This window comes from Perca fluviatilis, chromosome 2 (assembly GCF_010015445.1).
Source record: "Perca fluviatilis chromosome 2, GENO_Pfluv_1.0, whole genome shotgun sequence".
Taxonomy (NCBI): domain Eukaryota; kingdom Metazoa; phylum Chordata; class Actinopteri; order Perciformes; family Percidae; genus Perca; species Perca fluviatilis.
In genome coordinates, this window is record NC_053113.1 from 33,583,381 (window position 1) to 33,607,910 (window position 24,530).

The 24,530-nt window shown below is 41.4% G+C and overlaps 1 protein-coding gene and 1 long non-coding RNA gene across 2 annotated transcripts in view; one reads left to right on the forward strand and one right to left on the reverse strand.

Moving 5' to 3' along the window:
- schip1 (schwannomin interacting protein 1) overlaps positions 1-24,530 on the reverse strand; it is a 240,002-nt gene that overhangs the window by 211,495 nt on the left and 3,977 nt on the right. The window contains exons 3-5 of the mRNA XM_039824741.1: positions 21,082-21,149; positions 20,666-20,752; positions 19,346-19,487 (exon numbers count right to left, since the gene is read on the reverse strand). Of these exons, the coding sequence (XP_039680675.1) occupies positions 19,346-19,487; positions 20,666-20,752; positions 21,082-21,149 (297 nt within the window). The remainder of the gene's footprint in view (positions 1-19,345; positions 19,488-20,665; positions 20,753-21,081; positions 21,150-24,530) is intronic.
- On the forward strand, positions 19,392-21,609 carry LOC120574507. Its single transcript, XR_005641869.1, has 3 exons — positions 19,392-19,499; positions 20,686-20,768; positions 21,558-21,609. It is a non-coding gene; the product is annotated as an uncharacterized LOC120574507 (long non-coding RNA).

Consider the following 24,530-nt stretch of genomic DNA (forward strand, 5'->3'; position numbering starts at 1 on the left):
AAAAATACCCATTTATTTGTGAACTAGGCCTAAGACAAGTGAATTTACGTATCAAGACCTTTGTACCTTGTTAAAAATGTTTACTTACTTTGTATTCATAGAAAAATGTTGTGGGTCTTCCTGTTGACTTCAATAAAGTCTATGTAGTGTATATTAAAGCTCTTTTTATTGCCTTCAATGCTCACCCATGGTGGATCTCAATGTGAACATCAGAGAGAGATCACAGGTTTTCCAGGCTTACTGTAGTCTTATATAGGAGTTGTGTGTGAATGTCTAAAGAGCCAACATGCAACAACTCTCAGAGTAAGGAAAGAGAGAGGAGAGAAAAACTTAATTTAGAAAGCAAACAAGCTGCTCACAGCATCCTCATCTATAATGCAGAAGAGAAAGCCCCAGTGTGTCAGCAGCAGCGGCAGCAGCACAATATACTGATGTCATCTGCACACATACCTGTAAGTATAAAAGTCTGCAGAGTGCATGCATTCATGCATGTTTTGTGCCTATGTGCAATCCTGTGAGTATAGAAAAGTAAGAATTATTGTGCATTTGTGTGTGTTTCTCATGTTTATACAGTATGTATGGGGAAATCAATGCCTCAGTTCACCCTTGCTCCTCCTCACACACAGATACACTATGACAGAGGGGCTTTGGAGGCAGTATAGCAGTGTGGAGAATCTGATGTAATGTAGCTTCAAACACTCAGAGGGATGAGAAGGAACATCACACACTGTCACACACACACACACACACACACACACACACACACACACACACACACACACACACACACACACACACACAGACACACACACACACACACACACAAAAAAACAACACAAACCCTCTTTCCAACTCTCATTCTGCCAGACAGATAACTGAGGGAAACCAGATCTGGGAGAGAATGATAGAAGGTAAAGAGACAATACAGGGGAGGTGAAAACTCATAGGAACTGAAAAATCTGTAATTCCTAAGATGTGATAAGAAGTGAGGCTAGGGGAAAATAAAATTGACAATCACTGCAAAAAGAAGACTATCATTATACACTTACGGGCAAGAAATACAGAGCAAACTATTTGCCCAAACAAAAGATTATTATTGAGGCTATAGTGTTGTCTGAGCCAGAATGGCATTAGCTGTTCCCAGGTTCTAATGTTCTCACCAGAATAGGCTGCTGTGCCAGGCGACTGTGTGCTCAGAGAGCCGTCTGGGAGATAATGAGCTAAATATAACCATTACAGAGCCTCTACACATGCTACTACAGCCACCAGTCCTGCTGTCACTGATACAGCCAAGCTCCTTCCAACAGGCTGCTGAATTATCTTGATCTAGCTGTGTTTGGCTACATGGGCATGCTGAGATTGAAAAATTACAGGCGTGTGAGTTGATATTCTGAACTTCAATCATGCTGTATGTCGCCCATTAATGTAGATGACGGCTATTTGCTTGACTCCTGTTTACTGGCTGTCTATCATTGCAAATAGGGGTTGGGTACCGAATCCTGTACTTTTACCGGTACTGACCGAATCACGTCGGTACTACAGAGTATTGGTTCACGTAAAATCAAACGGTGCCAAATTTCGGTACCCGAGAGTAAGCGCAAGCTTATCTGTCCTCTCTGCATGTTGACAGAGAGCAGAGGTCCGACACACACACACACATGCACAGAGGTGCGGACAGAGCAAACATTGACTCTGCAGTTTTGTTGAAGTCACAGTGAGTCACGGCGATGCCGATAAAGCGGTTTCAAGTGTGGTTACAGTTTTTCAAAACTTCACGCAGACACCTTTCACTGTGATATGATATTAATGGGGAGCTGAAAGCAGTCTCGGTGCTGTTGACATCTCTGAGACGAGCAGGCACAACGGTGGTTTCTGTGCCCTGGGGACTGACTGACAGGCTGAGGTTGTAAGGCAAGGCAACTTTATTTCTACAGCACCTTTCAGCAACAAGGCAATTCAAAGTGCTTTACATGAAACCTTAAAGAGCAATTAAAAACTGTCATGATGAAAAAATTATATAATTATATACAAATACAAAATTAAAGTTACGGTGATTAAGAAATTAATAATTATTGGATTTAATAGGTTGTAGGGACGGGTTTGGGAGGAGAGAGGGAGGGGTTTTATTTTTGTTTAATTTCTGGCAGTGTAAAATATTCTAAATAAATGTAAGTAAATAGGTTTGGAATTATTTTTACAACTGAAATATTTTTTTATGTAATTACAGAGGGAAAGTACTGAAAAAAGTACCGTTGGGTACCTGGAACCGAATTTCTGGTACCGGTATCGGGACTAGTATTGGTTCAGATGCGAAAGGTACCGAATCCTAATTGCAAATGAGCTCAGTTGAATGATTAGCTACGTTTACGCCTGGTATCCACACTCCTCCAGCGTTTCCGAGCCCCTTAAATGGAGACATTTGGTAAACGCTGCTGACCCTAAGTTTGAAAACTCTGGGGTTGCGTTGTAGTCTGGATGGGCAGAAATGGAGACTGAATCTGCTTCCTGTTTACACAGCCACACCCATGCCCTGTGTATGTGAATGGTCATGTGATATGCATTGTCAGGCATGTTAATACGGACGGAGATCATTTCTGATACAGAGCCTACACGCTTATGTGTACGGAGATCGTTTTTTGTTTCATTTAAAAATGAAAAGGTGGATGTAGCCTTAGAGGTGCTGGTATAAACTGCTTCTCCCCGTTTCCAGTCTTTGTGCTAAGCTAACTAGCTGCTGGTGGTAGCCTCACTTTTACCGTACAAACAGGAATGTGGTATCAATCTTCTCATCTAACTCTTATGCAAGAAAGTGCATATTTCCCAAAAGTTGAAGTAACCCTTTAAGGATTGCCTTTGAAATGCAGTGAAACAAGCTCTGTGGTAGGCCTATACTTATAATTAGTTCACATAAAGCCCCTTGCCTCTGTATTCTTCAAGTCTCTCGTTTTACTTTTGGAGCTAATCTTGAAGCATCAGTCTCAGGCGCTGAGGCATTGTGGGGCATCTACTTGGGTGTGTGTTTTCTCTTTTTGTCTGACACCAAGTGGCAGGTTGGAGGTGGTAAAGTTGAATATTTCACGAGACCACACACACCTTGTCACAGCTTAATGAGAAGGTAATTAGCGCTTTTGTTCGTGCAGACATTGCAGCACTGAGATTCAGACTCCATTTCAACAAATCCCAGATCTGCTCCTAATACTTCCTGAGCTCGAGCTGATGTCCAGCTGTCAGTGTAAACGCGTATGCTCCATATACAAGCATTTTGACCTTGTCCAGCAGTGCCACTGTGAAATGTGCACACGGCGCTAGAGGTTTAAAAAGGTTTCATATCTTATTTGAAGGAAAAACAAAAAATTAGAATAAAGTGTGTGTGTGTGAGAGAGAGAGAGATAGAGATAGATATATATATATATAGAGAGAGAGAGACCGAGAAAGAAATGGAGGGTATGAAAAGAAGAATATGAAATAGAAAATTGGAAAATTGCACAGTATGTATGTCTACGCTGCCACAAAAACATCTCAAGTTCATCATGCAAATCTCTTTATCGTTTTGTCAAGCCTGAAGTTATTCTAGGTTACCGTTGCTTAAAAAAATACCTTCAATTCTTTAGGTGTGACTCTTAGCCAATTTGTAAGTGCAGATGTCACATTTGTCAAAAAACTGCTTTATACACTAATTCCTTTATATAAGTCAAACAAGGAAGCAGAAAAAGAGAGTGAGACTAAAAGAAGATGGATATTTATATGCCTCAGACACACCAAGAAAAGAAGTATGTTGGGGTGACAGACAAGCCAATTAACAGTCAACACACAGAATGTGAGAAGATGTAAAAAGATACAGAGATGTAAGATTAGAGGTAATTAAAACTGAGCACATAAGCCAAGTAAGTCTTCCTCTGTCTTTGTTATATTTGAAATGGTCTTTCTACACCACTTTCTTCAGTGCCAAGTAAATAAAACTCCACCAGAGGAAGAATTGGACCCCCAGAATGCCATCTGGGGTTAGTAATTTACTGCTATGCTGTAATGGTGCTACCCTCCTACAGTATTTCATAAGGGTATCATACTTTCATTGTTGCCTCATTTTAAAAAGGACCCATAGGGCCGTACATTGGAAAAAGCAGAATTATTTTGCAAGTTATATTTCCTCCTGAAAGCTGCATATGAGTTTTAAAGATTCATTCTCCCATTCTTCACCTAAGATTTTTATCTCCTCATCCTGCTGCACACTTAGTCTCTTACAACTTCTCATTCAATTAAATTCAATTTTATTTATAGTATCAAATCATAACAAGAGTTATCTCAAGACACTTTACAGATAGAGTAGGTCTAGACCACACCGAGACCCAGCAATTCCACTAATTCCCCCAAGAGCAAGCGTTTAGTGCGACAGTGGCGAGGAAAACTCCCTTTTAGGGAGAAACCTCAGACAGACCCAATCTCTTGGTAGGCAGTGTCTGAAGGTGCCGGTTGGGGGTGTCATTGAATACATATAATGATGTATCTTTTTTTTTGCTTAAACGGCAATAAAAACAAAAACGGTGTTACATTCTCATTCTCCCCCCACTTACTTTATAATATAGCTTTGCACCAGATCTTAAAGTGTCAGAGCTTGAGAAAAGTGAGCACTCAGGGTGTGAATGATGGGATGAAAAGATGCAATGAGAGGGTTGTGTTCACGTATTCTGTGAAACAACAAAAGAATTAATCTATACGTTGCTTGACAAAAGATTTATAGACGATTGACTGAAGTCATCAGGTAAAAAGGCCTTCTCAAATGTGAGGATTTCCTTCTTTTCTCTGTTTTATTCCATTGTAATTTAAATATTTTTGGATTTTAAGCTGTTGGTCAGACAAAACAATGTTCACATTCACAACATCATTTTTAAAAGATTAAAATATATTAATTAAAACATTTCTGCCTTCAGAAGAAACTTGTGTGCAGGTGATTATAGATGGTATTTTTAGCCTGCTCTATAAATGTGCAAATACGTGTGCAATAACTATGGCAAACTTTGGATTAATGAGCATGAAAAACCTAATACAATTGCTTTAAAGTTAAAGTTAGCTCAAAAGTAATTTAAAATCATCCATCTTAAAGTATTATTAAGATATTAAGTTTTTTTTATAGTCTAGTGATACACGGACTGTATAATTGACTTCCTGTTGAAAAAGAAAGAAAGTGTAAGGAATTGACAGCATTGACAGCATGTAAGTATTATTTATTACAGTGTTCTGAAGGAAGAAAAAAAAAATCTTATGGTACCTGTCACTTATTTGTGCACATCAAAAAAATCAACCCCAATCCTCACCCCAAACACCAAAAATTAGCAGTACTACCTATCTTTACATTTAATTATCATAATTTTATGCGTGTTAGTCATCATTTTTCTTATAACATTCCTGTACTTTCTTTCTTATACTAGTTCTTAAATTTACAAACTCTTTTGCAGCACTTCAGTTTATAGTCCAAGGTGTTCCAGTTTAACTCCATAAATGGACAAACACCTCGGTTTTTGTGTAGTACGTGCGAAAAGAGTTTTAAAATGATATTGCTTTCTATGGCCATCTTCCTCTGATACAGGAGTAAATACATTTTGTAAAACCATAGGCAAAACTCTCTGCTTAGCTTTCCACATAAAAATCAAAATCTTCCAATCAACCAAATCTTTGAATTTTAGAAGTCCAGATTTTATAAATAAACTATTAGTGTGTTAATGTGATCTTTCCAATTCAATTTATCATCCAAAATAACACCTACAAATTGTATCTCATTAACTCTTTCAATATCAGTTCCTTCAATTGCTATTCTTACATTTTCATTCTTTTTACAATTACCAAAGATCATGTATTTAGTTTTTTCCCAATTTAAACAATTTATTTTTATCAAACCATTTCTTAATTTTTCCCATTCCTAAATTTATATTTTCTGTAATTTCTGACAGATTATTTCCAGAATAAAAAATATTGGTATCATCGGCAAACATCAAAAACTGTACTGCCTTAGACACATCCGATACCAGTGTGTCATATATTTTATTATGTTTTAACAACTGTATACTACTTATCCCTGTATGAATGTGATATGATTTCTATCTTTGTTGTCGGTCTGGCTCAGGTTAAACTCTTTGTGAAAAATGAACAAATACAAACAATGAATGCCACAGAACTTTCTTTTATTATCCAGTTTGACAGTCAGTTATAACAGAAAAAGAACATAAATAAACTACTTTAACATAGATTTTCTTTAGGGCTTTATTACGTGGTATCGAATCGGTGCATAAACTCCAGTACTTCCCGATACCGATACCAGCGTTTTAGGCAGTATTGGATCATCTCTAATACAAACTGGGAACTATATTATCAGAAGGTGAAGCACTGCAACTTCTGCTACTTGGGCGGAGTGATTTGCTCGCTGCACACGAGAAGCCCCGTGGTGAGGAGTAGAGTATTCCTTTAAGCAACGATAAAGCTCAATTTCCTCTAAAAAGCCCTCTGAAGCACCTTTAACCCTCCCAAACCATGCCACCAACCTTTGTATTTTCAACAACAGCACAAAGTAGACAAATTACGATGATCACTTAGTGCGTTGCTTTGGTCTTCCTTCTCCCAATGTTTCTTCTCTCTCTGCCACTCTTCTCACCGTCTTGGTATTTTGGCATCAATAGTAATTCTGCTCTTTCATTCCCTGTTCACTCTGTGGCAGGAAATAGCATCTGCTAAATGACTGAAGGAGGAGGAACATTTGGAGCTGATGCATGATATCATTCTTCAAAGTAAATGTTTTACTGTAAACTGTATCGTAAACCTCCCTCACACAGAGACACGCACCATTATGTTCACGAAGATAGAACAGTAACTCATGAGCAGTCATTATCCATACACAGTGGCTACAGACTTAGACTGTTTCCTGTTTGCCATTACTGGTCAGGTTTTTTGAAACCGCTTCAAGAAGAGGATCACGCTATGTTTCACATGCCAAGATCAGAATAATCTACGGTAAAACTGCAATCAATAGATCAGGCGTTTATTCACTTCAATCACTGAACTCAACCGGCGTATATTTGGGACAAGCCTTTAATTCCTTCACAATAATTATTAATACTTCCACACAAAACTCTGGCTCAGCAAAGATGTGAAATATATGTTTGTTTAAACCAGAGAGAGAGAGAGAGAGAAATACCTTTAGCCTACCATAAAAAGGATGAAAGCCGAAAAAAGTTAATCGCAGCAAGAGGTTGTACTTTACATTTTCCTCTGCAATGGCACTGCTCATGATAGTAAATGACGCTCGTTTTTCCAGCAGCCAAGGATGTCCTGAAACCGGCATCCCGGCGCAACAACAACAACAAAACTTCTATCCTCTTTAAACCTACCTGCCACCCGCTTCGTGTTTTGACTGGTCATGACTGTTTTCCCAAGATGGCGCCTGCCTATATACGCGAATGGTAATGTCTTTATAAACTATCTTTTTAATAAGCTGTCTGTACACTTACAAACTTCTCAATGCTTCGGTTTACATGTAGGGACCCTAATTATGCTACCGTTGAAGTGCGGTGCTATTTTGAGCCTTGTTAGTGGTATAAAATAGCAATTTACTCTCTGCCCCGACTACTAGCATACTAATCACCGGTTTGCGGTAGCTTGTTTCAAGCTACATACACATTCGATTAGCATGAAAACATATCCCAGATAATGGTTGACTCGGTACACCCCTAGGTTCATTTTGTGCCGGAATTGTCCTTTAAGGACTAAAGGAATATGTTGTTGAATTGGGACTCGGCATTTAATTGTCAAGTAGTGACAATCACCAGACCCAATAATCCAATCAGATACCTGAACCACCTCAACTGGCTCTTTCAAATGCAAAGGAGTATGGGTTCCACTCTGAGTTACATCCAAATGTCTGAGCTCCTCACACTGCCCAGACACTCTGTGAGGGGGAACTCATTTTGGCTGCTTGTGTCTACAATCTCATGCTTTCATTCACTGAGTAAAGCTCATGATTGGTAGGTAGGGGTCGGCATGCTAATTGATTGGTACAATCAACCCACATGCTGGTGCTGCACTGACCGGCTTGTCAATCTCACAGCCCATTTTACCCTGGACCATCAGAGGGATAAGCCAATAACAGATAAAGCAACCTTGCCTGCATGCTTTGCAATACAATTTCATTGCATAATTTGTCATTTTAACACATAGATAATGTAACAAATTGCAAAACAAATCCAAAAATCAAAAAAGGAGAAAGAAAACAATGTTGCTTAGAATTATCCTACTGATTGTCTAGCTCAGACCATAAAGCAGTAAATCTTCCCCCTTAATTTCACAATAACAGTATTTTCCACCATCTGTAATGTGTAAACAAACACATGAAGGTAAAATGCTGCTGGGCCTGCTTGAAGCTTGCACTATGTATTTAACACTACAGCAGTTTTGAAATACGGTTACAAAAACAGTTACATGAAGCATGGATTATAGGATTATGAATAGATAAACAAGAATTAAAGTTCTAATTTAAAACTCAGCAGCATGGCTATGAGGTAATGTGAGATTTGCCACAGCTTCAAGAACTTTTAAGGATGCATTGATTTCTACAGAGAGCACTTGGCACACATACACATCGTGCTTTGGACCAACTGGTGCTCAGTGGAGGTTACATAACTTTGAGCAGAGACTGACAGTTCTCACCTTTTTGGCAGATTATTTTTTTTATAACGATTTGCTTAAGATTGTGATTGACAGGTTGGAGAGCTGTGGGACGTCCTTTGCATAAATAAGGAGATTCTAAGCAAGTTCACTGTTACCATGGTGATGGTAGAAGATTATGAGGACACATTAGGCCAATATTTAAACTGCTAGAGGGGCACTGAGACAGGTGCTCTGTACGTGGGTGCACATGGCACACACATGCTTTCCACAGACATACACATGCCTGTACAATACCTTTATTGGTGATGTAAATGCAATAGGTGTAAGTGTTATCACAGTGGCTTCAAAGATTCAAAAATCTATTATAGACAAAGACTTCAAAGCAAAAGGCTCTCGGCTTGGAAGATTTCCCAACACACTAAAGCACACTCACATCATTTTTACACACCAACACCGTGCACATGGACTACATTCGGCCCCTAGCAATCTCCCATCCATCTTTTCACTCTTTCAATGTGTTATGTTCTTTTCTTTGAGATGCTGTGAAGAACGGATACTCTTCATGTGCATCAAACTATAGGACACCTCCTCCCTTCAAAGCTGACTCGTCGATCAAAACGAAAGATCAGCCACAGATCAAATGTGCCTGTGAGAAATCCACCCACAGGGCATCTCTGGAGCCTCCACCGGCATACTACACACACTTATCCTATATTACAAACACACACTTGCATGCATGCACAGACACACACGACCAAGACACACGTTCAACATGGCTGAGTCGTCAAAGGTTAGCTTTGCGGAAGCAAGCGTAAATCTCACGAGGTCGGTTTTCAAAATGAGAACTTAGACATGAAAAAAAAAAAACTAAACTGAGAATACTACTGCACCTGCGAGCCTGACCGAAAAGCAAACTCTGAGGTGATGACAAGACTTGTTGCCTCACAAATCTCCTGTAACATGTGTGCAACTACTTAACCTTAGCATTGTAGAATTAAATGGTGCATGGCTTTGCCACTGCAGTGATTAATTCCAATATTACATTTATTTGTCATGTGCTTTGACAGTGACCACAGAATACCCACCACGTCTATCTGAAAACAAAGACAAAAGACCAACCAACAGCCCAGTGAGCAGCTCGTTACAAAGAGGAAAGATACAAGATCATATGGCCGCTACAGCAAGCAGTCCAGCAGCTGACACAACAATACACTGGATGCTGAAAACACTCTTTTGAATGCTTATTCAGTATAACCCTTTTAAGACCTTTGGTGTGCCTTAGAGGTAGACACATAGAGAGTAGCCAATGGACACACACAAGTACATATGCATGGAAAGATAGAGATGTTGATAAAAAGATAAAGGGAATGAGGAAACATGGATATGTCTGCGTAAAGACAACTACCACTACATTGCCAGAAATAGCGTTTCCTTAAACGGCCAGAGAACACTGTATACATCAAACTCCTGCCTAAAGTGTTGCGGCACTGTAAGAGCAGTAATGAGAAGCTTGGCTCTGTGTTAGCGCACAGACTAATGAGACAATCAGCAGCTAGCTGTCACAGCCTGGACTTTATGATATCAGGGAGGTGCCTCTAGTTTAACAGTCATTGACCGGCTGATCACTCCTTTGTACTTAGCCTCCTTACGATCGATGCAACGAGGACTAATCTGCGGATGGTCGTAACGGAGGCTAAATAACAGAAGAGAGATTATTATAGGAAGAGGACAAACAAACTTAAAATGAGCTCTGTAGCTGGCAATCCCCAAAGCACAATAAGAGAAAGCGTCTTTTGCAGAACCGTCGCGTAAGCTTTCTCCCTCACTAAGGACTAAGGGTTATGTGTGACAAGCAAGGACCTGGACGTCAATGATCAAATCAGAAGAAGAAGAGAATATGTTATGGACCTGCTGCATACCATATGAGACAAAGCATGCAAGTCACAGCCTGGACTTTATTTTCTCCGTCCCTCCATTGCTTTCCCCAGCCTCCTCTTACATATGCACATGCTTGTGATTTGACTCTACAATCGAGATAGCCTCTCCTCTCTGAGGATTGCTACCAATTCCTGTCTCCGCTTCTCCATCAGCCCCTCCTCACAACCAAGGGTACTGTACACACAGCAGGGATGCTGTCAGAAGAGGATTATAATGGCTCTGATCTAGTTAATGGACAGTAATGGTAGATTGCTGATGAAAGGAGGAGAGGGGGGGAGGAGATGATAGGGTGAGGGGGAGACTGAGGGAAGGGGGTATGGCGATAGTGAGAAGTAGAGTTAGAGAGGGGGGTGGACTATTCCAGAGGTTTCCTCTCTGAGCAGGTCAGAGAGGAGATCAACCCTCAACTCTTCTCCTCCCTGCTGCTGCCCTCCTCTGCTTTTTACGCCACTCGTCTCTCCTCCAGGGATCTCATTATGGCAGACTCACTGGCCATGAGGACTAAGATGGGCTAAAGAGGGGGACGAGGCCTGTGAGGAAGGGAGCAAGTGGGAGGGTGAGAAAGCAGGAGACTGAAAAAGATGGCGGAAGAAAGGATGGGGAGAAAAAACTGGAGGCTGCAGAATGGGGGAAAAGAACATAGAGGAGATAACTGGAGGGAAAGTGTGTGTGCAGAGAGAAATGTGCTGTAATAGAACAGTAGAGCATATAGCCTTAGGTACCAGATTGTTATTACGGCTGCAGATGGTTGGGAGACGCTTCCAGCTGATTTATGTTATGTTATGGTCTGTGCGTGTGGGTATATATCTGTCACATCCATGCCTGTATGAGGCCATATGTGAGCATGCTATATGCTTGTTTAGTTTAAGTAATGTCAGCTAAATGGCATGTTTTCTAGATAAATAACCAATTAGAAGCTCAGTGGGAGGTTGCAGTGAGCTACAGCTTCCAATCAAATCCCCATACACCAGCTGTAAACTACTGCTCTCATTATAATGCCACACACAGCCTGCTGTAAATATCAAATCAAGTCATTCAGGATCCTGTGCTCACAAAAAAAAAAAACAGTAAAAAGTGAGAAGACTAAAGTGAGCTCACTCCCTTTTTTTACTCTATATTCTTCCCATTTTTCCCCAGAACCCTGATCAAGATCTATCTTGCCCTCTGCTCGTTTTCACTTGTGGGCTTTCATTGATTTTTTTGGAGGGGTCATAAGATGCTCTTAATGTGCCAGTGTAGACTATTAGTTCCTTTATATTTGTGCATGTGACCTGATGTGAACATGTAAGTGTGTACTGATGTAATGGTCAACATTAATCTAATCTGGTGCAGTTTGGACAGAGACAGCGATGAAGAAATGAGACACTTTGACAGACATAACTGCGCCTGCGCATGCACTCCATCTCACACCCACACAAATGGAGACTCTAATGCAGAGTTATTATCCTCATAATCACTCCAAACTCCACCACATCTTCTCTATATTCTCTCACCTCCTCCTTTCAGCTTGCTAGCCATTCATCGTTCTTTCTCCACCTCCAGGAGACATCGGCTCTCTCCCATCCTCGTTTCCCCTCTCTAGCCATGATGAATCTCTGAGATATGTTCCCAATGGCCTTTCACAAAATCAATGGCTGTTTTGGAGAATCACTTTCTAGGTTTCAGAGTGGGTGTTTCCTGGTGTATGCACACTATGTCTATGTGGATTCTCACATGCTGAAAAATTTGCAAATAAAAAGGTTTTATTAAAATAATTCCAGGGTTTCAATAGCTAGGGGCGCACACAGCATTAAACAACTAAAGGCAGTGTCAAAATGATTAAAGTGCAACAGCCATGTCACACTCACCACTCTACAGGGAAATTGATCACTTCGCAGTTGTTTTGCTGGTTCGGCTACTGCTAATAAAATTCAACATTTGCAGCACACAAAAAAGAAAGGGATTCACGTTGCGGTTTGTCCTCCAGCACTGATCTGCCAGGAGCTATGTGTAAGAGGCACAGTCAGCCAGTGTCTCAATATTTATACTTGGCACGACTCTGAGGTTGCGCTGATGGTAGTGCTGAGAAAAATGTACATTATCCTGAATATATCAAGACAGCAGGGAAACTTAGAATATGGAATTGTTGGAGTTTGCATTAACAGCAAACAGCAGCAAATTAAGGCAGGAGCACATTAGAAAACATCTTCCATAAAATATGATAAAATATCCTAAAAACAGGGACAATCCAGATCAAATCTAATATAAGCCTGCGCAGCGGAGTTTGATGTGTGAGTCCATGTCTGTGCGCGTACTTGAATTGAATTTTCCTCTGGAGTTTATATTTTGCAAAAGCAATCACATTTTCTTGCCGAACGGATACAAATGCGAGAGTTACTGTCTCTCAGGAAGCCAGCTGAGTTTTGACAGTAAATAAGCTAATAGGCAAATGTCATGGCTATTAAATGAGTTAAGCCCGATCGATGTCAACTCCTAGGCAGAGGTATATAAATTCATTTCAAATGAGACACCAACTGACACCAATAAAACAAGTCGTCTGTTAGCATCTGTCTGCAGAAACGGTGGACTGGTGTGTGTGTGTGTGTGTGTGTGTGTGTGTGTGTGTGTGTATGCATCAAGAGGCAGTGGGAGGGAAAGCCAGGGATGACATAGAGTGAGGCTGGGAAAAAGGGATTAGGGGGGGTAGAGGTGGAGGCATGGATGAAGCCGTCACTTCGCTTTGTGAGATTCTTAGCGGTGAGAGATGAGAGAATGATCTCCCACGCAGGCTGCAGGAATGCTTACACTAACACTTTCCCTCTGCCTGGGCTCCAGAAAAGGAGGGGAGAAAAAGTGCTAACATGTCACAGAGATAGGAACAGATCAATGTCCACAAACACTGTTAGAAAACAAACACAGCCACAGCCACACACACTTCAGCATAGCTGATGCAATGTGTTTTTATCTATATTTCACCCTCTAGTCTCCATTCATTTCTCTCTTCTACTGATAGTCCTTCTCTTCTTTTAACTATCCATCACTGAAATTATTTCATTAGTCATCAGGCCGCCCGGCAGCATTATTAGTTTCTTTGTAATGAAAGGCACACCACTGAAGCGTTTCATTTTCATTCTCATCACAATACTTTAGCTTTGATCGCTGGTTTGAGTCTCTGAATAAAGCCCACCAAGCCATCCCAGAGGGCTACACCGTGAATCATGGAGATCCACTCAAGCACTGCATGCAAATGCACATAGTTTCATAGCTTAACACAAAGCAAACTGCGCAAGATGCCTAACCGTAATCTACATATATGCTAATAAAAAGCACCATTGAAATCTACCTTGTGTCCATTAATGCTTGCAGACCTTCCTCTATTAGACTTCACAGATCTAGGCTCTTTGCTGTGTCCAAGACCTCATCTGTTTTTGCCAATCAGTTATGATGCATCTTTCTCAAATTCACCCAGATAAGTGGAGAGCAGAATGTTAAGCTTAGCCCGGAGGGTAAGTTAGAAACATGGCTTGCACTGCTACAAGTGCTGCCCTCAGCTTTTTGCCTCAAACACCTTAGCTTCATTTTTAATGGACACACACGGAAGCGGTAGCAGTCTTCTCACCTAACTCTCGGCAACAAAGCAAATAAGCACATTTCCCGAGAATGTCAAACTATTCCTTTGATTAAGAATTTCACTGTCACATATCACATAATGACCACCTGTCGTAGGGGATTTTTATAGCGTTCAATGCTCACATATAGTTCATGTTGTTATTCCAAATTTTTGGAACAACACTACACAGCAACCCCCCCAGGTCAGCCATACAGCAGCAGTGTGTTCACAACATTCAGACCTATTGATTTACAACAGGCCAAGCATTGACCAGAGCAGGACATGTAGGGCCTGGCCCCTCTGCGTTTTAATAATTCATTGGGGTCTGGGGGTTACAGCAGGCTTGAACCCACCATTGCTGGACTACTGCAATATATGGAATACAGAAAGACATACAGTAAGAGACAACTTGACAGTGATATAAACAGAGTTGAATTCTGGCAGGAGTTTTAAAGTGAGAGTGTGGATTGGGGATGCTATTTGAGCAGATGAGGTAGAAAACCCTCAGTGTGAGCTGTGGTGTCTTATCTAGGCCTGTGTCTGTGTGTGCTGTTCAATACATGTTTCATGAAATATGCATGAAGTATGTTTGAACCCCCCACCCCCTCTACATGCCAGTACCAAGGTCTTTCAAGCATGCACACACACACACACACACACACGCTGCCTGAACACACTCCCAATGTGGCAGAGTGATGAATGTCTGTCCTTCACAGAACACAACAGCCACAGGAGAGTGATACAATGTGAGCGTGCGAGACAGAGAGGGAAAGAGAAAAGGCGACGTAAGAAAAGCACAGAGGTAGGAGAGTGTGTGTTGCGGGCAGAGGTCGAGGCAAGAGGAGTGATGAGAGGGTAACAGAGTTGTGTGAAAAGCAGCAGTGCCTGTCCAGCATTACTCCAAAAGTCTCTAACTGAGAAATGGTAACGCGGTTTGGAAGATAAAACACTTCTTGGGAAGCAGATATAAGATTTAGATCATCATTTAAAAAAAATTTAAATCTTATTTGTATATATGTTTAATTTAAATATATTTTGTTTGTATTATTATTATTATTATTATTATTATTATTATTATTATTATTATTATTGTTGAGGTTGAGGTTGAGGGGCTTGGGAAGGATGACAGATAAACATTGGGGTAGTGGGCATGGGGATTTACCATATACCAAAGTACCAGTATTGCAGAACAATACTGCAGCCAAACATGTTACAGTCTTCAATATAATCTGTAATACTGCAATATGAAAGTACTATGTTACGAGTAAAAGTCCTGCATTGAAAATGTACAGAAATATTATTCTCATTCATTATTATTGTTGTTGCAACACATTCTCACACCCAACTCGTAAAATAAGGACGTTCGGTCAGGAGCCTTTCTCGTTCTTATTTGACGTTAAAAGTCTCCTTTAGAGTCTCATGTAAACGTGCTTGGTCGCCACTATTGCCGTCCCTTTTTCATAACGGAATCGCGGAGGTTAGGTTTAGGAGAAAAACAACGGGGAAAGGACGCCTCAAAAGCCGGGAAACACACCGCGGGTGAAGCGCGACAATAACGGAATCGCGGAGGTTGGGTTTAGGAGAAAAACAACGGGGAAAGGACGCATCAAAAGCCGGGAAACAAAACGCCACACGCGGGCCGTGAACCCGAGTCTCCTGAGTGAAAGTCCGGTGTTTTACCCATCCACCACCCCAACCACCATCCTTACCCAGCAATTTCCCCTTACATACCACTCGCTAAGTCTCATCCAACTGCGGCTCTCCCCAGTACGTTACACAAATACGCCTAAGGGTGCCTTTTTCGTCGCATCAGACGCTGAAGGACACTGACCAAACGTACTTATTTTTCGAGTTCGGAATGAGAACGGGTTGGTTATTATTAATATGAAATGTAGCAGAGTAGACACATAAAGTAGCAAGAAATGGAAATACTCAAGTGAAGTACTTCAACTTTCTACTTAAGAACATTAGTTGAGTAAACGTACTGAGTTAATTCCCCCACACGTGTTGATGAATGCCACACAGACTAAGGGTGGGGCTGGGTAGCGGGTATAGAAGCCATGGTATACCCACCTACCAAGTCACTGCATTTAAGGGATGCAATGGGTGGTAGATCTAATATATCATTCGGAGTGTCTATTTGCACCCCCGGTACGAATAGCCTCGGCCACACAGCTGAGCTATTCACACCCTGTGACGTAACAACAAAAAGACGTTGCTCGCGTGCACCGAAATCATGGCGGACGTTCATCTTCCATGACAGCACAAACTGGCATATTAGGAAAGTTTTGTCTCTTAAGTTCACAACAATTGAATTTCTAGCGGAAAATGGATACTACAATTGCACTTTCTGTCTTCAGTGAAAGCATACAACCATTAGTTTGTTAGTTAGTACCTATTTTTTGTATACAGTATGGTTACCTAGCAACAGAGGCTTGAAGACACCAAGTGGTAAACAGTTGTACAACATTCTGTAAGTGAGGCGATCTTGTTTTTTTTTTTTCATTTTGGATTGGATAATTATGCCATTGCGCAAGTCAGGGCCCGCGAACGCAAAATCTTTTTTGCAGGGTGGTAGGGGAAGACTCATGAATATTCATTAGGGGACTCATCCCTGAATGGCTAGTACTCGTTGCCTGCTCTGGTTGGGTTGGTTAGGTTTAGGCAAGAGGAGTGGGATTGGTTATGGTTAGGGTAAGAATGTCAGGGCGAGCCAATCAGTGATGAGTTCCCTAATGAATATTCATGAATCTTCCCCAACCACCCTGTAAAAAAAATAATATATATCGCGGCCCACGCAAGTGTATGTATTAGCGTCTCTCTGTGTGCGAAATATTGGACACTGCAACAATAATATTCCAAAAAGGTGTAATACATGATTAGTATGGATAACTGTGTGTAAATATATGCCAAGGTACTGAAAATGCACAGGGGTGCAAATAGCATACATTGATATTTGTACCAGACGGGGTATTAATAGAACACATTGCTGTGTGCACCGGCGGGGTACAAATAGCATTCATTTCTAATAGCATACACTGCTAATTGTACCAGGGGTGCAAATAGCCTCACCCTATATCATTTCATATTTCCAATAAAGATGATGTTGAAAAAGAAAGTTAAGAGGGAATAAATGGTGGAGGGGAAGGGGGGGAAGGGGGACTTTGTCATCTTGGTTTTTAAGTTACAGTAAGTTTCTAATTAGGAAGACATTTGCTGCTGTGCTAATGAACACCAAACTCTTTCAAGCAGAACAAACAACCTAAAAACAAAGCACACGCGCAAACACGCACACACATATACACAGTGTCTCATCAGGACACCAGCCCATCTGTTTGCTGAGAGAATGTTGCTTTCCTGTAGCACTGCTTAAAAAGAGAGTAGGAAAAAAATGCATCCCACACACACACACACACACACACACACACACACACACACACACACACACACACACACACACACACACACACACACACACACACACACACACACACACAAACAAGTGAGTATGCAGACATGACATCATATTTTGCTGTACTGGGTCTCTGCAAAGAGCGTGGGCAGACATGCGCGGGTAGCTTGTGTGATTACTACACTGCGAGAGCCAACACAGACCGAGAAACCAGCAGAGCAGACTGTACGTGTGTGTGTTTGTTTGTGTCTGTGTGTCCCTGTCTGTCACTTAGAACTTGAGGCGATCTAAAGGCATCTTTTCGCATCTCTGCATTCATCTTCTTATCTCCCCCCCCAACTTTATTTCTTTCTCCCCCCTTCTCTACTGTTTATCTGCTGCTCATACTGTCATTTTTCCTCTGGCTTTTCTTTGGCTGCCATGCCCTGTGAGCACTGTTTAATTCTCCCCTGCACTCCCTCCGGAGAAGGAAGGGGTGAGGAGGTGGGTTTGGGGGGGGGGGTGAAACGGGGGAGGACAAGGGCAGAGGCACTTCATTAATCAATCAACCAGCTTTGAAAATTTACCTAATTAACGGCTAATTACAGATCTGGGCACAGTGCCAGCTGGCATCCCATCCACCTGCACCAATACGACCCCCTAGTGTCCCCCAGATGACACTAGAGGTAAACACCCCTCCCTCGTTCCCTCCTTTGCTCTGTTCTTTATTAGTCTATCCATCCATGCATCCCTCACCCATTCCTTTATCATCCTCTGCGGAAACAACAGCTGATAACTCAGACCACATAGCAGCAGATAGCTTAAAGATGTCTAGATCTCCAGCCACCTGCCTCATTCTCATGTTGCACCATATGGCTGTCTATTTGGCTACGTTCAGACTGCTGGCAAAAGTGGCCCAAATCAGATTTTTTTTTTTTGGGGTCAAGTGACCAGGTCACACTTCTTCAGAAGTAGTGTGAACACTCAAATCTTGCCCACATCTGATGTTTTCAAATCAGACTTAGACCACTTCCATGTGTGGTCCTGAATCAGACCCAGGTCTGATTTTTTTTTCAATGCGGCCGCAGTGTGAACAACCAAGGCGGATTTGATGCGACTTTTACGTCAATCTACATCGACATTTGTCACAATTATGCGCCGGCGGGAGTTAGCGCTAGACACAGACAGTACGATTAAAAACTTCACTAGGCCTACAAAATGGAGAACAGTGATAGAACAAGTCAATGGAGGGAGAGGGAGGTGTTAGACCTAACTAGTGTATGGGGAGATACTTCAATTCAATCAAAACTAGAAGGATCATACCTTAACCTATCCATTTTTTGGAAAAAATAGACACACAGACCTCTGTAGTCAATTAGCCATAACCCCGCAAAAGGCCAAAATAGCCAATTTGGCTCTCTTTCTCTTCATTCTTCTCCTCCTCAGCACCTGCTCATTAATGTTACGGCTGCCATTACACAACCATTTTGAAATAAAAATGAAAATGCTTACTTCCTCCATAACCTCCCTAACTTTAGTGCAACAGTGTGCTGCGTCTGATGTCACTGTTAATGTTCTTTTGCGCAATATGCGGGTCAGTTCAAAACCGCAAACAGTTCACACTGGAATCTGATATAGGCCACATTTTAAAAGGTAATGTGAACAGCTAAACAAATATTGGATCTGAGCAAAAAAAAAAAAAAAAAAAAAATCAGAATTAAGCATTAAGACTTGCGGTGTGAACGTGGCCTTTGATTTTCTTTTTGCAGTCTTACCGGAGAAATATCGGTGGTCATCACAGGGTCCCGGAGGTTCTCGGAAGGCACCGTCTCCCCCCGACGATGGCTGCGACGGTTCTTGTCTTGTCCCTGCCAGCTCCCTCTGCGGGACGTGCTTGCACGCCAGGCCCGCTGGATCCTGAGAACACAGGTTGACATAATACATATAACAGTGACATCTCATAACCAAAGTTGAGCTAAATTATGGAGTTGCCATGTGGTAGGCGTAATTTTGGGCGTCCGGGGTTTTTGAAGTAGAGGTTCTGAAGTCATGTTCATTCTCTGCATGAAAATGTTAGGGGGACTGGCTGTTGGAACATTTCCATGACTTGGATGGCCATGAAAGTCTTCTGGTTGAATTAATTGAAAGGAGAAACTGTGAAAATATCTGGTTCTTTGATTTAAAAAAAGAAGTCAAAAATGATGTCACCATTGCGCCATATCTCATTTCTCTTTCAACTTTCTCAATTTCTTCTGCTTAGACTTTCCTTCCCTACGTCTTTTTCTCAACTTTGCCTGTTTTTTTTTTTTTTTTTTTTTACCCGCTTTAAGTGTAACACAGCTCACACGCTTTTCTGACCTCTTCCTGCCTATCTCCCCCGTTTTCAACCTCCACAGATCACTCTCTCTGTCTCTCTCTTTCACATTCTTTCATCCGTGTATAGTCACCCCAACACCCGGGTCCAGGATGGAGGGCTGGATCAATTACCTGATGGAGAAACACATTCACCTCCAGTGGAGCAGAGAGACAGCTGAGCCAAATGGAACAAATTGAATTAAGCCATAACTCCTAGGCTCCCCCATCTTCTTCAATCCCTATTTTCTCCACTTTTATTCTCCCTTTGCTCAGTCTATGTGTCCATGCTTCCTGTTCCTCTGCCTTTTCTGTGAGTTTATCTTGACATATTTTACCATCCGTCTCACCTCTCTACACCCCAATCATGTTATCTCACCACAGAAACATTGGCTTTCTCTTCACCACCCTTGACTCTCAAGGAAGTGAAAGCCTGAGGCGAGAGCTGTCGCCTTTCTCTTAAACCTATAAAAGTGTGTGTGTGTGTGGGTCCATGTTTAAATAAAGTGGTGCTAGATGGCAGTCTACGAGGGGGCATGGACTACAAAGTGCACTCTGACCCCAGCTCCGAAACCTAATCAGAAGGAAGATTGAATTAAAGCCACACATAAAATTGATTTCTCCTACAAGACAAATATAATGCACTTTTAAGGTAACATGGGTAACAGGTGACACTATGTGAAATTTGCCTCAAAATGTAGAAAAGAAACACAGATGTTTGAAAGCCCACAAGTGATACTCACACAATAGCCTTGATTTCCAGGTGCTGTTGTTGCTCACGGCGACTTGGGCTATTGTCATCCTCTCCCTCACCCCTACAAGGACGGCTTCTATGAGAACGACAAGGTAGATATATAACTGGAATATGAGGTCAGAGAAGAAAACAGCTCAACTTGTATGCCAGAAGAAATCAATGAGTTTATATTTCACATGATATTGGAAGTCACAGCACAACAAGCACTTATAGAGTAAGAGGATGTCATGGTATGTGGTTTACGTTCAAAAGTGCGGCCTCGTTATGGCACAATAAGGGTCTTGTATGATAGAACGAGGGCTTTACATTAAAGTATACCATCCTCATTGTAGATTTGAGTGCTGTCCATACAATATGGAGGATTTTGTCATGAAACAGTAGGGACAGTACTGTGTAGTGTCTTACCTCTCCACCTTGGGAACTGCTTGCCCTCCACTGTGATTGCAGTAGCGATGATACCGCTTTACTTCTTCCTGCACAGTGGAAAGCACCAATATGTCAACAAGGTTTTTAATTCTCTCTGCCAAAGATATGACACAGGAGGAGCTGTGCTTCGATAAAATACAATAATAAATCAGGAGCATTTTTCAAACGCTTCTCCTCCCACGCATACTGTCTGTTTGGCATTGCTGTACAACTAAGCCTAAACAGAGGAAAACTGCTCTTTTTATGATTTATTAACCTCAAGAGTGGCAGCTTGTCTGGGTCTGTAAACATAGACATAAATTACCATGAACACACATAGTGGTAGGGAAAACAACGGTCTGTGTCTGTGTGTGTGTGTGTGTGTGTGTGTGTGTGTGTGTGTGTGTGTGTGTGTGTGTGTGTGTGTGTGTGTGTGTGTTATTCCTGATGCAAAACAGCATGTGTGTGCTCCGCAGGTGCCAACCAGCCAGACACCGGAAGCAGGCCAGGGGGCGAGTCCGATGTCAGGCAGCTCTGGGGCTGGACAGATGGATGGGCTCCCAAAGCAGCTCCACTCCATCTCTACAATTCACTCATCTTTATGTTAGCCAGCAGGGTGCAAGCTGTGAGTATTTGTCCACGTTTGTGTTCAAGTGCTTGTGTCTACATCAAGGGTGTAAGGATAAATTCAGCTCACAGATCAGTACGACACAGGGTCGAATTGCTATGTGTAACGAGAAAGGCGACCCGGGTAGTGATGAACCCACAGATAATTATCACACAAATCAGCAGTTCCCCTCAGCTCCACTGGAGAGTCTTTGTGTCTTTTAGCTCATTGTTTTGGTTTTACGGGCCGCAACTTTAATATTTTGGATCAGTCTCGCTGCTCTCGTCATCATCCTCATTTACAGCTCCAATAGGCAGCTGTTTTCAAGGGGAAAGCTCTCTAACCCTACAGCACCTTCCCAGCACCAAAGAGCAGACAGACTAGCTGGTGAACATAGTAGATCATTAAGGAGCTAAAGAGTCAGATATTTTACTCACAAACAAAAAGAGAATGAAAATCAGTTGGCCAGAAACAGACTCCAAATTAACGCTAATGTTGCCTTGTCTGCTGGATGTGTAATATGCAAGTTCGCCATATAAACTGTATTGCTGCACCAGAGTGGTCAAAAAAATTAACGGATGGAGGTTCTGTACTCGAGATTCAGAACCTTAACATAGCAGCGAATTAAATTTGCTATGTAAAGATATAGTGGAGTAATGTTAGCGCATGTGGCCATGACAAAACAGCAGTATTCCACGAATTAGGGAACGGTCTGTGAGAGCTGTGAGGATGCAGTCCCAGCCCACATTTTTTCACTATTTCGAGTACAGCTGTGCAAAAACTATGTTTCAAAATGTCCCCATCCTTCTGTCTAGATGAAAATGTTTATAAAGAACAAATTAAGAACCTGGTTGGAGTGATACACCGCATAGCCAATTTAAACCCTTTTTACACAAACTGGTATTATTTGTTGTGGATGTCATTTTGAGACCATTTTGACAATTAACATTTTCAGGCAGCAGTTGAGACCTCATTTAGTTGTGCCCTCTGACATTTCCCACATGTAATCAAATTAGTTCCCCTTGAGAATACAAATTGACAAGATCAATTAACTCTGCAATACATTTTTAGCCCCACAATGCATATTGTCACCTTTTCAAACTGGGATATACTGTGCCACAACACACCGTTACACTGTGTCTACATGTGTGTTTGTGTCCATCTAAGGTTATAAAGAGTACATTTGGGTACATGTAGTCCAGACACTGCAATGTTGCTGCATTAGTTCTGAATGTTCTTGCCTTGTCTCTCAGTGAAGCCAGTAGGGATTAAGTGTTCAGAATGCCAGGCAAAAGGCCAATAAGGGTTTAAAATATAACCGTATCAACCGGTGTTCTGCTGTAATAACAGCAGACTCCATCCTGATGTTTAAACTTATATTAGAACCCATGACAAATAAGTTTTTTGGACTGAAACTGTTTTTAAATATCTTTTAAAAGACAAAAGATTGATATGCTTAAATATACATATGCTAAAATGACATAAATGTCTAACTTAAAGCCGCAATTACATATCTTAATGACAATATAGAGCAATTGTCTACTTACACTGCAGATTGAACATTAAGATAATACTATTGATACTATGATTTAAAAAATGAACTATCACAGTAAACATTTCATTATGAATTGTTACTATTTTCAAAGATTGTAACACTTGATATACCTTGTGTTAGTCACTTTTTTTTACAGCTGCTATCATTGTTTACTATTTTACTATCGTTTGTGTGTTTACAACCAACTGTAGTGTCTCGCCTCTCTGGACCGGATAAAATGCACTAAAGTTATATAATATGAGAGAAATAGAATCACCAAGGGAGCAATACAACTGCAGCTGACAGGAGAAATGCATCACTTGCAGCGTATAGGGTACATGACAATCTGTTAAATAGCTGTAGCAATAGCTGAATCCATGATTGCATAAAAACAGGGATATTAACAGAAGAACCTATTCTGCTGGGCATGTGCACAGCTTAATCGCATTATTTTCAGTATTAAAAATAAGGGCAATCAATAGACCGAAAGGCTAGGGAAGGTGAAGGTAGACAGTAATAAGCATATTGTCACTGAAAAATGAGAGAAGGAAGGAAAACAGGAAAGAAGCAGAGAGAAAAGGACAGCACATAGCAGAAAGCCTGCTGCCCTCTAATTGATGAGTTATTAAAATCATAATTTCTCAGAGTCCTAGTTCTATCACAGAGATCGATGGCAGGCATAGTTGAGTGTGAGAGATGGTCAGCTCGTTTTGCCCTTCAAACTAGTGTGGTTGCTCAGTGAGATAAACTCCCACACACACACACACACACACACACACACACCTGAGTGCAATGTTTGAGAGAACAAACACATGCATGCACACATACCGACGCACAGTCATGTGTAAACATGCACATATATCAATCTGATCTCAGAGGATTTGACTGCAGTGTGGCAATGTGCTGAAACATCTACGCAGACCACAGCTGTTTAGCCACCGCTCAACTGGCCGCTCAGCCCGGGGAAATGTCCAATCAGTGGAGATGCTCGTTAATCCTAACATTGGAAATCAATTTACATGCGCAGTGCGTGCAGGGAGTAATATGGAAGTCAACATTTACGGTTTCGCCCGACTCCCTGAGTACAACAAGAGCCTGCTGAGAGATGTAGGTGTTCCTGAAAACTGTGCTCATGTGACAAAATGATTTGAAATGCTATTTTCTCCTAATGGTATGGCTATGGGGTAAGACAACTACTTTCTACTGAGGGAAATTGATGCATTTATGCCATTTCACTCAGACCTTTAAATCCTATTTGAGTAGAGAGAAAGCAGAAGACAGAGAAGAGACTCAGGTTTGAAGGCGTAA